Raw genomic sequence first — 15,822 nt, 5'->3', positions numbered from 1 at the left:
TTTCAAATCTATTCTAAGTTTTTGTTGTTATAGTTTATAGCCTATGAATTACTAAACAAGGTGTGGTAAAATAAATCAACTATGATTCTACATATTTCCTTTAATTCTGTCACTAACTGTATATACTTTGAAGCTTTGCTATTAGAGTATACACAAATTCAAGACAAGTACTATTTGTGAATTAATCAAATAACCAAGTTTGTAAAAAGATATATATAACAATCAGGAGAAACATGAATGCCACATGGGTCTGTTTAGGTTGTAAAGACAGTATAAAAACTATTAGGGCTGATGTTATGGCTGCATTTTAAAAGTAAATTCCTATCTGCTTAGCAAGTAATGATATAATATCTGAGATTCTCTTTAAAATCTAGTGACGTGGAAGAGGAAGAAAGGAAAGTACCAAGGTAGAGACATGATACTAACTGCTGAAAGTGGCTAAGAACATGTGGGTTCTTTATTCTGTCTTTTGGTTGATGTGTAGATATTTTCAAAAGGAAATGGTTAAAAAAATACATTCAAATATTTCTTGTTCCCTCAGTTTGGAACACGCTCTCTTCACAATTTAAGCCTTGACTATGTCCTTCACCTGTCCCATCTGCCCAATTCCAGCTTTAGTCAGATGTTTACTTCCATTAAAACTAGTTAGCATTTACTTTCCTCTTTATATAGTCTTCTTTTTTTGGTCAACCCCTTGTGTCAGGCTTTCAACAGATTACAGCAAGAGAACTGCTCTTCTGCACAGGGCACTCCGTTTGGCACCTACATGGAGGACTTTCCTGTACTGACTATGGATTATTTTTCAAAAAGCACTTCATAGTTTTTATTACAATACTGCTTCTATAAAGAGACCCCCTCCCCTTTTCTCACCTTCTATGTAAGGTTTTTGTTTTTTGTTTTTTTTTGGTCGGTTGTGGGGCTTGAACTCTGGGCTTGGGTGCTGTTCTCACCTTCTAATAATGGCTAATGCAAAATTTATTCTACTTTGGTTCTGCACCATGGTTTAGTAAGAAATTTAAGAACAGAAAGTTTTACTTTCCGTGCCACTTACATAATATAGTTAATTCTTCAACACATACATTATGTAGAATTTATGCTTTTTCTTTCTCTTTCTTCTCTCTTAGTAGAGTATCAGGGTACAAACTCAGATCCTTGTGCATGCTAGGCAATGCTCTCTACTGTTGAACTATATTAACCTCATCTCCAGAATTTTTTTCTAACACATTATTCCATTTAGCTTTTTTTCCCTCTTCTGCTAATTTTTGTTAATTTGTTCATTTATTTGGGAGAGAATGTGAAGGTATTTGAATAAGCTTCAAGTCACTGTATGATGGCTGGGCCATGTATATAAAATACTAGATTCAAAGTCATGTTGCTTAGCATTTTGAAGTATCATCCCATTGTTTTAAGTCATCTAGCCATTTCATATTATCAGTTTTGATAAAGTAACAATTACAACAAAACTAATAATCTAGTCTTTCCCCTATTCCCCAAGTAGGAAGACTATTTTTAGCTGCAATTTCTTTTGTCAAATTTTTACAATGTATCTTTTCAAGTCCTGATATTTCATAACAATATATTTGCATAGAGAACCTTAGTTTACTCAAACTATTTGAAACTTACTACATCTAAAAGCTGGCTTCAATATTTACTTAGGTATGAAGTTATAAAAGCTTTTTCTCCTTCTTCTTATATTATTCTAGAACTGAGTCTAATGAACAAAAGCATCACTTAAATTTATCTCTTTTTTTCAAATATTTTTTTTTATTTTGGTTTCCCCTGTATGTGATGGAACACTACTTCAACAATATGTTCAATATTCTACCACTATGATGTTTCATTAAAGTTTCAGCTATTATATTTTTTGATTGTTGGGAAGGTGCAGGTATTGGAAAGATTCATTTCCTGTCTTTTCCTCTCAACAAAATCCTTTTAAGTATTAGAAGTTTCTTGTTTGTGTATGTGCACACGTGCATGTTTTCCGTTTTTTGAGAGTATCACTATGTAGCCCTGGTTGGCCTGAGACTCATGATCTTCCCAAAGTCCAAGGATTATAGGCATTACCACATCTAACTAGGGTGAACTTTTGTTTTCCTTTTTTCTGTTCAATTATTTCATTCAGAAAACGTTCTCTTTATCTTTGTTACTTCATGCTTTGATTATTTTATCTGATCATTTATTCTTAACAATAAAGGTCAATGGTACAAATGGGGTTGTTAGAATTTTGTAAATGTTAAAGTTGTGTAGTGTCTCAGAGTTTTACAAAGTTAGGTATTAAAGATTAAGTCTCTCTTTAAAGCTGATAGATTTGGGGAATCTACTAAAAATTGAGGGTAACTTTTCTTGTGTGTCTCAAAATCATCTTATCAACACTAATTCAAGTCTCCATTGCTGGTATTGAACTAAGAACCCAGCCATCGTCCACATATGACCCTCGATCCAACAGTAGAAAAGCTGCATTCGAAGTTACTTTTCTATTTTTTCCATCCATTCATCCATCATTTCTGAATACTTGTAAAACCCTATCATCTACTATGATTACCTGCTCGTTACACCTCTCATATGACATTTCCAATAACACTACAAAATGTTCCATTTGGAATGTATCTTGCACAAGGAGAGTTGGGAAATCAAGAATACTAAAAATTTGTTACAACAGGACTAGGAGCTTTGATTTTAAAAAGTAAAAGAGTAACAGGTAAAATGAGATAAATTAGAAAAATTTATAAATTCTATTTGTCAAAAATAGACAAATGTTTGAAAAGAAATGAGGAAGGAAGGAAAAAGGAGTAGGCAAGAGACATGAAGGAAGCAGAGAAAGGTGCACTTGATTAAGAACACAACTCCTAAGGAATTATACCATACATCAATTAATACATGTGCGTACACTTGACTATAACCCTATATGTGTTTGCTTGTATGTTTATAAATTAGATCTAGCTCATAGTCCAAAAAAATGAATACTAAGAAATTGAAACTTGAAAGGTTTGGAGGGAAGGGCAAGGAGAGTGGAGAGAGAAAGTGAATAGAGAAAGGAAGGGAGGAGAACATGTTGTAATAATATTGAACGGTTATCCCATGAAACTAGGAAAAATGAGGGAGGGGTCAGTGAGAGAATGGGGAGGAATAACCAAAAATGTGACAGCAACCAAGAGGTGTTGCACTTGTACACTGATTTTTTAAATGGTAAGCTCTTTGTACAACTAAAGACAATAAAATAAATAAAAGACATACCTGCTGTATTGTATGACTCACTTGTGACTCCACTAGAAACACCACTTTGGTCTTTAACTACAGCAGGAGCAGCGTTGGCATTTTCATGCCGTAAATTGCCATGTAATGTTTTAAAAATAGTTGTCAAATCTTCTTGACTAAGAATGAACTATTAAAAAGAGAAAAGATATGTGTTCACAGTCCTACTTACTGTACTTGAAATTTCTTACACAGTAATGTACTCAATAATATGTAACTGTAACCCCTTCACAATAAAATTTAAAAAATCCTGCACAGAGAAATTTAAGACTGCTTTCAGTCTTCAACAAAACCAATTTTTAAAGTATTGAAATTTTTAACTCAACAGTAAGCTTTCCAAGTGATCATGGGACCTCTAGTAGCTTACGAAAAACAGAACTGAATTAGATGCCAGTACCAGGCAGCTAAAAATGATGAGCTATGTGGTGCCAATGCACCACATTGGCCAGCCTTGTAAACCTTTCATCTTTGTCATTTAACTAGCAGACTGTTTTAGTTAGCAACCACTTTTTAAAAGTTTATAGAAAGGGCAACAATTATAACTTTATGTCTCTGTATTCTTTTTGACTGACTACTGAACATTTCAGACTAGGACCAATTCTTGCCTTAACCATGGTAAGTTCTACAAAGTTTGAGAAGATTGCATTGCTTGTCAACATTATCTCCAATTTAGCACAAGGATTAGCACCCAGGAGACATGCAAATATTTGTTAAAAGAATCAAGAATGTTAATTTCTAGTTAATAAGGCACTATTTTAATTCTTTTTCTATCTGCCCCATCTTCCCACTTTTTTGAGGAGGTGATACTAAGGACAGACCAAGATCTCACACATTCAGGCAAGCATTCTGCCATTATGCTACCCCCATAGTCACTTTTGTCCATGCTGGCCTTGAACCTGAGATCCTCCAACCTCAACATGCCTCCCAAGTAAACTGGGATAACAGCAAATATAAGTAGCATCACATTTGGTTGCTGTCATTTAAATTAAATGACAGTTAAATAATCATAAGCCAGGTAATTGATACATAAATTCTACAGAAGTTTTTAATGTCTCCAAATAATTATTTGTCAACAAACAAAACAAAAATAAAAAAGCATCAAGAAAGTTACCTCCATAGGTTTTAGCTGAGCATTTACATTAAAGCAAGGGACTTCCTGGTACCAACCCCAGGATAAATTTCTCTCAACAATCACTTCAAGATTTAAAGGCAGTAGTAGATCCAGTACTTCCTGGTATGCATCATTAATAAATTGAGACCTATTGGTAGAAATCAAATTGGAAGAAATCAGATAGGAAGAAATAAAAAGTAAAAGACTAATGTATCATTTTACACAAAATAGTAGAAATCAAGAAACTTTTGGTACAAAGAGAAAAATAGTCTTTTATGTCTCCCATTAGAAACCTAAGTAACTTTCTCTAAGCCAAAGTGTTCCACATTGAAGAAAAACTCTTTTGTGTATGTGCATGTGCATACCCACTCGCACCAATCCTGGGGCTTGAACTCAGGGTCTGGGCACTGCCCCTCAGCTTTTTTGCTCAAGGCTAGTGTTTTATCACTTGGGCCACAGTTCTAGCTTTTTTAGTGGCTAATTGGAGGTAAGAGTCTCAAGGACTTTCTTGTCTGGGCTGATTTCAAAACATGATGCTCAGATCTCAGCCTCCTGAGTAGCTAGTATTACAGGCATGAGCCACTAGCTTATTCTATTTTAAGACAAAATCCTATTTTACCATATGATAAAATATATCAAAACTACAAAATTGTAACAAAAATTCTTAAAACGAGAACTATTATTTATATCACTTATAAATAAACATGATATAAGGACTCATTTTTTTGTGTGCCAGAACTGGAGCTTGAACTCAGGACCTCCAACTTTTCCTTGACTTTTTTGGTCACAATTGGCATTCTACTACTTATTTAAGCCATACTTCCAGCCAGGCTTTCCACTGCTTAACTGTAGATGGAGTCTCACAGACTTTTCTGCCTAGGCTAGCTTTAAACCACTATCCTCCAGGTCTCAATCTGGGTATCTAGAATTACAGGCATGAGCCACCAGCATCCAATATAAAAACATTTTAATTCACGGTACTAGATATAATAGAATACCACATTTACCCTTACTTTATGAGAAACAAAATTCTGTCATATGAAAGCTTTATTTCTGTGGGTCAAAATTGCTCAATATATTTAATTTCATATACATCTGGACCATATTTTCATTTATAAAAAGCAGGAACAATACTCAGGAAAAGAAGAAACTTCAGGTCACTCATTAACTTCTTTCAAAGATAATGTGACAAAGAAACCTGCTGTTGTTACAATCTCACATATTAAATGTTTACAAAAATATACTTATGTTGTAAATAACAAAGCCTTACACTAGGGTGTGAAGATATGACTGTACAACTTCAGTTACCATTTACTTAACAGGAGAGTGCTACAGGAGTCATGGCTATCTCAGAATGTACGATGGCAAAGTCACTCATGGATGGACTAGGAAATGACACTAAGTTTAATCACAATGATACTTGCACACTCTCCACTTCATGGTAATAAATTACAGAAATCTAAAAACCCTGTAATATTGAATATGCAAGTTTAATGTCTAGGCAACATAACAAATGGCTAACATTAAGTCATTTCATCAGCCTTCTGTTACTAAAAATGCTTCCTATTTTTCACTTTAAAAAATACTTGTAATAAGATCTGTATAAATATCTTTGGCTAAATCTCTCTAGATAAACTTTCTTGCATATGCAGGGGCTTGAAGCCAGGGGCCTTGCCCTTGCTCAGCTTGCTCACTCAGCTGGGGCTATGCCATGCCTCCAGCCTGGCTCTTTGGTGGTTATTTTTGAAGATGGAATCTCCCAAACTTTTCTGCCTGGGTTCACTTTAAACTGTGAGCCGCTGAGCCTCCAGAATAGCTAGGATTATAGGCGTGAGCCACGAGCTCAGGGAGGAAAAACCCTTCTTAGTCATTAAATTCAATATCTAAGAATAAGAACTCATGATATAGCATAAGTAAAAGGTGCAACAAGACATAATATGATAAAATGACAGGTGAAAGAGAGCTATAAGGAGAGAAATTTAAAAGTTGTAACACTACAGCTTACATTACAAAAGAAGTATTTCAAATAAATCATCTCAGCTTCCCCTAAGGAAACTCAGAAAAAGAGCAAAACTGAACCTACAGCAAAAAGAAATAATATTAAATATAAATCATTACAAGAGAAACCGGAAAAATACAGAAAACAATATCAAAAGCTGGCTCCTTAAGACCAATAAAGTGGATGAGTCTAATTAAACTGTTCAGTACAAAGGCATAAATTACAAATATCAGGAAGACAGAGGTGACATCATTAAACACCTTCATGACTAATAAGGAAATATTCTTAACAACTAAATGTTAATAAGAATAAATATTTTGTAGTCAATTATTTCAAAATGATTTGCTTCAAAAATTCAAAGCTGACAAAATATACTGGGTGATACTGTACATTACAACTTATGAACAACTACAAAAACAAGAATATATTTCTTCAATAATGTTAATAGTTTTGCAGTTTCCAAATATTTTCTAGATTTTTAGAAAATAGAATTGTAATTCATGTTGATAGAAAAAAACTTGGGTATAGAGCCACAAAATTAAATAGTTAAAACAAAATCCTAGTATAAACAGAATACTCAAGATACTCAAGCATTAATGTAAAAATTAAGATAGTATACAGTCATGAAAAGCTTACCTGTATAGTCTCATTTCACTCAGTTTTATTGTTATTAAATCAATAACAGGTGGGGGATTGCACTGGCTCTCTGCTACCATCGTAAACACATTTGTCATTGTAATCAGCCCAAAATCAGCAACAAAAACATTTTGAGAAACTGGAGACTGTGGAATGACAACTACTGGAGCTTTGATGTTAACATCTAATGCCAATCTGGAACTCCTTTGTGTCAGTTCCTTAACACCAGTTGCAGCCATTTCTGCTGCCTGAACAGTTGCTTCAGCCAAGGCTTGTTTAGCTGCTTGAAAATTATCTATAAAAGCCTGTAAGAGGATAGAATTATATTCTGTATATTGCCATTAGTACACTTATTAAATTATTTTAATGCTATAGTTTTACCTACATAAGCATTGGTACAACCAAGTATTGTTTATTCAAAGTGTGATGATCATGTTAAATCTTAACTTCCTGCTATTAAAATTTTGAGAAACACACACAAAGGTCTTGATTGAAAAAAAAAAAATCTAGTTTCTGGACAAAGCAAAGTAAGTATAAACAATAGGTCCCACTTCCCTATAGAAACAGTCTGTTTAAAATACTTTTGAAAAAATATAAAATATTATAAAACTGTAACCAACCTGTCTATACATCACATTGAAATGAAAAATGATAAAAATATGAAAAGAAAAAACATGAGAGCAAAAAACTGAAAAATATTTAAGAACTAAGACAAATGTTCTAATTTTAAAATTCTAGAAAATATCTTGTGACATGAAATACAACTACCTGGATTTATACTTAACATGTTCAGAGAAAAAGTAACATTTCATTTTAGTAATTTTTACATAAAAGGCAAGAGGGTTGGGTGATATGTTTATCAGAAATAAGAGTAAATAAGACAAATAAGCCTGGCTTACCTTGTTCTGTGTACAAAAAGACTTCAAGGTTACAGGAAGAAAAACCTCATAATAACATCAATTTAAAACCACAGGAACTTACAATCAAGTAAAAAAATCTCCAAATAATAAAAGGCTCCACAACCCCAAATATACGCAGGTAAATAACCTCCTTGCTTATAAATGCCCTCCTTGCTTATAAATATTGTCACACTTGGTGGGTGCCGGTGGCTCACGCGTGTAAATCCTAGCTACTCAGGAGGCTGAGATCTGAGGATCACGGTTCAAAGCCAGCCTGGGCAGAAAAGTCCATGAGACTCTTATCTCCAATTAACCACTAGAAAACTGGAAGTGGCACTGTGGATCAAGTGGCAGAGCACTCGCCTTGAGCTGAAGAGCGCAGGGACAGTGCCCAGGCCCAGAGTTCAAGCCCCACGACCAACAAAAAAAAAAAAAAAAGTCACACTTGACCTACTTATTAACTGGATTTGATTATCCAGTTTATAACTAATAATTAAGACAGTACTTTAAAAAGCATTTTTCTAGTATGTGCTAGGCTCTAGATGCAATCACTAGCCTTTGTTTTTTGTTTCCTAGTGACATCATAAAAATAGATCACACTTAAGAGATTAAGAGTAACAACAGACAACAAGGAAAAAAGAGAAAAATAAGCTAGGTACTGGCTGCTCATGCCTGTAGTCCTAGTTACTCAGGAAGATTACAGTCTGAAGCCAGCCTGGGTGGAAAAGTCCCCATGAGACTCTGATCTCCAATTTACTCAAAAAACAGAGGTGGCGCTGTGGCTCAAAGTGCTCTGTAGATTGCTACCCTTGAGCACAAAGGGGCTAAGGGTCAGTGCCCAGGCCTGGAGTTCAAAGCTCCAGAACTGACCGCCACCCTTCCCCCCAAAAGGGAGAGAGAGAGAGAGAGAGAAACAAAAACAGTCAGGTGCTGCTGGCTCACATCTGTAATTCTTAGCTACATAGGAAGCTGAAATCTTGAGAATCAGTTTGAAGCCAGTCCTGGCATAAAAGTCTGACAGTCCATCTCAAAAACAACCAGCAAAAAGTAGTGCTGAAGGGCTGGGAAAGCAGCTCAGTGGTGGAGTGCTTGCCTTGCAAGCATGCGGCCCTGGGTTCGATTCCTCAGCCCCACATAAGCAGAAAAAGCCAGAAGTGGTGCTGTGGCTCTAGTTGAAGAGCACCGGCCTTGAGCTGAAGAGCTAAGGGACAGTGCCCAGGCCCAGAGTTCAGGCCCCACAAACAACAACAACAACAAAAAGGTAGTGCTGAAGATATGGCTCAAGTGAAAGGAGTGCTAGTGAAGCAAGCAAGCTGAGGAACAGAATGAATCACTTTGTTCAAGCCTCAGTATTAACAACAAGGAAAAAGAACCCTATGAAAACAGAACTTCAAATGCAGGAGACCCAGAGTGGAGTCATAAAGGGTCCGAACCTAATTCCTTGAACTCCGAATATATTCATGTTAATGTATAAATATATTTTAATTACATTTTCCCATGTGAAAATGTTCTAACATTTTTACAAATGTTACACAAATAATGAACTGAAACAGTTGCTATAAATGCTACCCAGTAAACTAGTTAACATTAAAAAATCAAAGGGATATTTTCCATTTATGCTTAACATACAGAACCATCCTTTTCAATAAGCATAAAAAGGAAAATTTGTCAAAATACTTACCAATACAGAATACAGAAATTTTGTGACAAACACTACTTCAATGCATCCAACAGTTAGGAGAATTTTAATGTCCACAATATTCATATCTGTGTATGCAGAGCCAGCAGTGGCATCCGTGTAAGAAACCATTTTGAAGCTGAAAACTTCTTTGCCAGTGATATAAACAGCCTAATGAGAGAAATCACTATTGCAATAATTTTTGAAGTAATGTGTATTCAAGCCAAAGTAAAACAAAGCAAATAAAATAAGAAAACATGAACCCCATCTGAAAATTCTACCAGATATTCAAGCCAGTATAAGCAAGGCTTATTATTATAAATGCTTTATAAGAAACTAGCTATATTTTCGAATTATTGGTGGAAGTTCCATTTGTAGGTCATAAAATTAAGCTAGTAAGTTTAGCCCAGCTACTTTTTTAAAAAATAGAAAGCAAAAAATACGCACTTTCACTTTGAGTTTATACCTTTATGCTAAGCCATCATATAAACATATCTCCACCCAAGTTCAAAGTCTGGAAAAACATTATGTGTACAACTTACTAAAAGCACCTTCTCATTTTTTTGGAAGGATGTGAATGGAGTTTTCCAGATTGTTCCAAGGGACCTCCTCCCTATTTCTAAGCTTTTCATTTCCTTTGGAAAGAGTCATCTTAATTGCCAACCAGGAACTGCCTATAGTGGCTTAAAATTCAAGCCCTGTAAGACTAGTTTAAAATGGAAGAGACTATAAGGAGACTTCAACTTTGAAATATGGGCATAGTACTTAGTTTAGAGGTTTTTTAAATTAAACTCTAGAGGAACAGGGAGCTGAAAATCCAATAGTAAGCAAATCAGTTCAAACTTCAGAACCAAGAACTCCTAGAAACCAAAAGTATGAGGGACTTCTGAAGACTGAGGCACAAGATGGGACAGTTCTCCCTCTACTAATGATACACAAAGCTGAAGGAAGAGCTCATTCAAATCCCTAGCAAGAAATAACTAGATAAACTATGACAGCTTTTCTTAACTCCATTAGAACAAAGTATCCTAACGTCAGGGAGTAGAAGACAAAGCAGCCAGGTACCACAAAAGTGAGGCAAGAATAATTCAGCTAAATGATTTTCCAAAGCCATGGGAGTCACAAACACAAGAGTAGTACACACAGTTTCAGGCACTTCATGAGCGAATGCTGGGGGGAACTCATGAGAAAGATGGTGGTAAGGGGGAAAACTAGTATAGAAATTTCCTTGAAATTTCCTATGTAAAAGAAAGGAAAAGGCTGGGAGTGTGGCTTAGTAGTAGAGTGCTTGCCTAGCATGCATGAAGCCCTGAGTTCGATTTCTCAGTACCACATACACAGAAAAATATGGAAGTGACACTTGGCTCAAGTGGCAGAATGTCAACCTTGAGCAAGAGAAGATCAGGGACAGTGAGTGACCAGGCCCTGAGTTCAAGCCCCAGGACTTTCAGAAAAGAAAGCCTTATTTTCAGAAAAGGCCCAAAGTATCATCAGGATTATTAAGCCAGCTGTGAGTTAAAGAGCCACGTGAGAGCTTGAGGTTGTAGAGTTCAAGTTCAAGTATATACTCATCCATGCGCACATACACAGACACCCACAGGATTCATATGACCATCTCAATCAATACAGAAAAAGCCTTTGACAAAATCTAAAATTTGTAGGATACATCTAGAGCATTACTTAGTGGAATTATTTATACCAATAAATACTTAAATAGAAAGCACTCAACTCAAATCAGTAAACTAATGTTACCTCTTAAGAAGAGTATATTAAATCCAAAGAAAGCTGAAGGAAATAAAAAAGGTAAAATCAAAGATAAATAAAATAAAAAACAGAACATTCAACGAAACAAAAAGTTTGGTGTTTTAAAGGGTCAATGAAAAAAGTGTCTAGTGAGAATGATCAGAAGAAAAAGGCAGAAATCCTACTACATGCAAAGAAGGAATCAGACTCAAGTCCCTTCCACTTATGACACTATGGGTAAAAAAAATATAGGGACAAAAGCAGAATAATGATTTTTCAGTGGTAAAAAGACGGAAAAATAAAGCAAAAAGGCCATAAATTTTTGGGCATCACAGACACTTTGTACATCATTAGGAGCCAGAAGTTGCATAATCTATCAAAACTCATCAAACTATGAACTGAAATGAGTATATTTTACGGCAATTGTATATGAATAAACTGACCTTTAACTCATGAAAAAAATCTTAATCAAGAATTGAATACAAAGGCTACTGAAGTCCCTACATCTTACCAAGAAGACAAACATCTTTCTGTTACAAGGCCTGTGTAGTTACCATTTCCTCTACCAGGAATGTTCTTTCCAAGGGCTCACACCCAACCATTCAGATTTCCGTCAAGTGTTTCTTTTACAAAGGGGCATTGTACCACTCAAGTTATTATCCAATGTATTACCTAATCATTTCAAACCCAGTGTTTTCAAAGCACTTAACCACTCCTCATATTATTTCTGACTTCTATTTATCCCATGAGGAAAGAAGCTTTCTTTCATTACTATATTATCTCAAATTCTGTTAGATTGCTTAAGAAAAATTGGAGCATCTTCTGTATTGAGAGATTAGCACAATACAGAGTTTAGAACAGAGAAGATAGAAACAGCATACTAGCTGAGTGCCAATGGCTCATGCCTTGCTACTCAGTAGACTGACATCTGAGGATTAAAATTTGAAGCTAGCCCAGACAGGAAGTCTATGAGACTTTTTTTTTTTTTTTTTGGGGGGGGGGGTCCAGTCGTGGGGCCTGAACTCTGGGCCTGGGCGCTGTCCCTCAGCTCTTCAGCTCAAGGCTAGCGCTCTACCACTTGAGCCACAGCCACTAACGGCTTTTTTCTTTTTGCTTATGTGGTGCTGAGGAATCGAACCCAGGGCCTCATGCATGCAAGGCAAGCACTCTACACAGAGCCACCTTCCCAGCTCCTATGAGACTCTTATCTATAGTTAAGCATTAAAAAAGACAAAGTGTAACTTTGGCTCAAGTGGTAGATCAAAAAAGCTCAGGGACAGTGCCCAGGCCCAGAGTTCAAGCCCCAGGAATGGTACACGCGCACACACACACACACAAATCTTTAAAAAACCAGGTATTTACATAAAAATTTATGAAGAGAAAAAGAAACCCCTCTATATCCTTCAATTAGTTTTCCAGGTGGCTTGTCAGTATTAATATTCACAAGAAAAATGACTCACCTAACAGGAAAAAACCTAATATCAATGTGTAAAACTATAAAATTGACAAATCAGTGCCCATATAACTACTGTACAACTACCTGTCCAAAAATCTTATCCACAATTCTATAATCATTTCTAAATATAGCAGGACCTTAGAATAGAAAGAAAATTTTCATCAGAAAGGTCATCAGCAACACCAGACTAAGCTAGAGTAATGAATTTAAAATCATCAAGGAATGAAAATCAAAGCTAAGGATTTAAAATCCAGTAAAAATGCTAGGCAAATATAAATGTCAGGAAACAACATTCCAGGAATAGTGCTCTTACAAGCCCATAGAAATCTACAAAAGAATGAACGTTTTCTGGGGATCTATTCAATGTATGTGGGACCACTGGTTTGATCCTACTTGCACACATATATGCACACACAATGTATAAACTTTTAAGAAGCAACAATGATTCACAGTATCAGCATAAAAACTAGTGAAGTCTTCCTTTAAAAAAATGAAGAAAAAATTTAAATCTTATTTTACAATACCACTGAAATAACTGTGTCATAAATTTGTCTAACATCATTGCTGCTTTAATAAGAATAACCACTTTTAAGCTTGCTAGACATTAAAATACAGTCTTATCCCATTACTGTTGCCTAGGTAAAACTTCCTCTCTCTCTCTCTCTCTCTCTCTCTCGTGATTCTGCACAACAGTCTTTATCCAAATGAACCAAAGCCCAACACAGCTCCCAGTTATTAACCAACCACAATAAAACCTAATAACCAGACCACAGACATGTAAATAAATTCCCTACCTTTATATTTTCTTGGCATTTCCAATCCACAAACCCCTTGGGGAAAGCTGAGGGCTACTGATATTTTATTGTAAAGGTGATGTACAGAGGGGTTACAGTTGTATCAGTAAGGCGATGAATACATTTCTTATCAATGTTACACCCTCCCTCATTCAGAAACTTTTAAATAAAAGCGGAGGCTCCTAAGTCTTCTATACTCTTTTTACCTTTTCTCTCCCTTCCCTCATCCATTACGGTTTCCAAGTGCCTCCAGAGACCCCACCGGCCTCCCTTGTAAACACCTTCTTCTTTCATCTGCAGAATGTGTCCCTCATGTGTCTTTCCAATGTTTTTGTCTTACTTGCCCAGTACACTCATACCTAGACAGTGGCTTTCTTGGCTTATGGGCCCTCTTCAGACAAACCTTATGGCTAAATTAGTAAGAACAAATGGTAAGAAGGAAGAATGAAGGAAGAATGGATGGGAACAAAACTAAGAAAAGTTTCATAAATAAAACCTGGCTGATTGCCATATATCATCTAGAGTATTTCTAAATCTCTTTATGTATCTTCTTTCTTGCCAAATTCTAAATGCTTACTTCCTGAGACTGAACAGTTTTTCTGACCTGACAATTTGATATTCTCTTCTATATACCACTCTACATAGATGACTCATTATGCAGGCACTGTCTGTCCAATTCTACCATAGTATCTAGTCTACTTCTCTCCATGCAGTACACCAAAATGTCTACCTTTCAATAACTAACCATGCAGTTCAAAGGATTCTCTTAACATTATAATACATGCATGACAATCACTGACTTAAAAATGTCCAACTTGGACTGGGAAGGTGGCTCAGTGGTAGAGTGCTTGCCTTGCACGCATGAAGCCCTGGGTTTGATTCCTCAGCACCACATAAGCAGAAAAAGCTGGAAGTGGCGCTGTGGCTCAAGTGGTAGAGTGCTCGCCTTGAGCTGAAGAGCTGAGGGACAGCACCGAGGCCCAGAGTTCAGGCCCCACGAATGACAAAAATATAAAAAAATTTAAAAAAAATTTAAAAATCTCCAACTTTCTGATGCTGGTTTCTGAAATGCATTATGAGATTCAGATTTCAGAAGAAGAGAACAAAGATGAAATAAGGTGGAAAAAAGCACTTATTATTTTACCCCAAAACAATTTGTTCCAGGGCATTAGATATTTATAATACCCTAGAGATGTACTTTTTACAAATAAAGAAACAGAATCTAAGATTAAGTAATTTGGTAAAGATTCACAACTACTAAGAAACAAAACTAAGATAAGCAGTCAATTATGTCTGACACTGAAATTCTTCCAGTATTTTTTTTTCTTTTTGTTTATGTGGTGCTGAGGAATTGAACCCAGGGCCTCAGGCATGCAAGGCAAGCGCTCTACCACTGAGCCACCTTCCCAGCCCGACACTGAAATTCTTAATAAGCCACACTGCTAAAATATGACAGCTGTTTTCCTAACAAATATGACCACTGACCAGGTTTAAAAGGCAATCATTTAGGTGGGGGAGGGAAGGGATAGTAGGAGAACAACAAAGGAGGAGGTAACAATGCTTGACAAGAAATGTACTCATTACCTTACTGATGTAACTGTAACGTCTCTGTACAGCATCTTTACAATAAAATTTTTTAAAACGGCAATCATTTAATGATGTATTAATCATTAATAAAAACAAATTATTACCTTCTTGTATAGAGCCATTATATCAGAATCCAATACAATTATATTCCTTAGCTTTGCAATTGTTTCAGTAACTAAGGGCCTCATAATCACCTCAGAATCAAGTCCTAGGGGAATAAAAAGATAAATGATTGCTTTTTCCTTTCATTTAAAACTTTTGCTGTTTTATGAAAATTTATTACCTTCGATCTTAATTTCAGCAATGTTTCGCTTCTGATCTTGAATAAAAATCCGCAAACATGATAATTCTGCTAAAATCTGCAAGGTAATAATATCTTCATTCGTGGATAGCTTTAAAGCTACAAAAAAAATCATATTATAAAATGTAAGAGAAAACTTTTAGTAAACACTATACTTATAATTCAACTGAAATACCAAAACAAAAATACTACATAAAATCTAGTTTGTGATTTAATTGAATATTCTTTATGATTCTAAGGTATGTCTTATGATTCTAAGAATCATGTAATGAAATCAAAAGCAAATAAATAGGCAAACAAAACACTGTTAAAAGAATATACCCAGGTTTTCCTGATCTAACAATTTGTTATTCTCTTCTATATACC

General features: G+C 35.5%; 1 protein-coding gene across 2 annotated transcripts in view; it reads right to left on the bottom strand.

Moving 5' to 3' along the window:
• The window catches only part of Vps13a (vacuolar protein sorting 13 homolog A), a 167,531-nt gene that overhangs the window by 81,318 nt on the left and 70,391 nt on the right, over positions 1-15,822 (bottom strand). For both annotated transcript variants that reach the window (XM_042665600.1, XM_042665599.1), the window contains exons 30-35: positions 15,439-15,555; positions 15,260-15,363; positions 9,579-9,746; positions 6,999-7,303; positions 4,364-4,511; positions 3,235-3,382 (exon numbers count right to left, since the gene is read on the bottom strand). In XM_042665600.1, the coding sequence (XP_042521534.1) occupies positions 3,235-3,382; positions 4,364-4,511; positions 6,999-7,303; positions 9,579-9,746; positions 15,260-15,363; positions 15,439-15,555 (990 nt within the window). The remainder of the gene's footprint in view (positions 1-3,234; positions 3,383-4,363; positions 4,512-6,998; positions 7,304-9,578; positions 9,747-15,259; positions 15,364-15,438; positions 15,556-15,822) is intronic.

This window comes from Dipodomys spectabilis, unplaced genomic scaffold (assembly GCF_019054845.1).
Source record: "Dipodomys spectabilis isolate Male_0828 unplaced genomic scaffold, ASM1905484v1 ptg000335l, whole genome shotgun sequence".
NCBI lineage: Eukaryota > Metazoa > Chordata > Mammalia > Rodentia > Heteromyidae > Dipodomys > Dipodomys spectabilis.
Note: the sequence above shows the minus strand (reverse complement) of the source record. Positions and strands in the feature narration are given on the sequence as shown.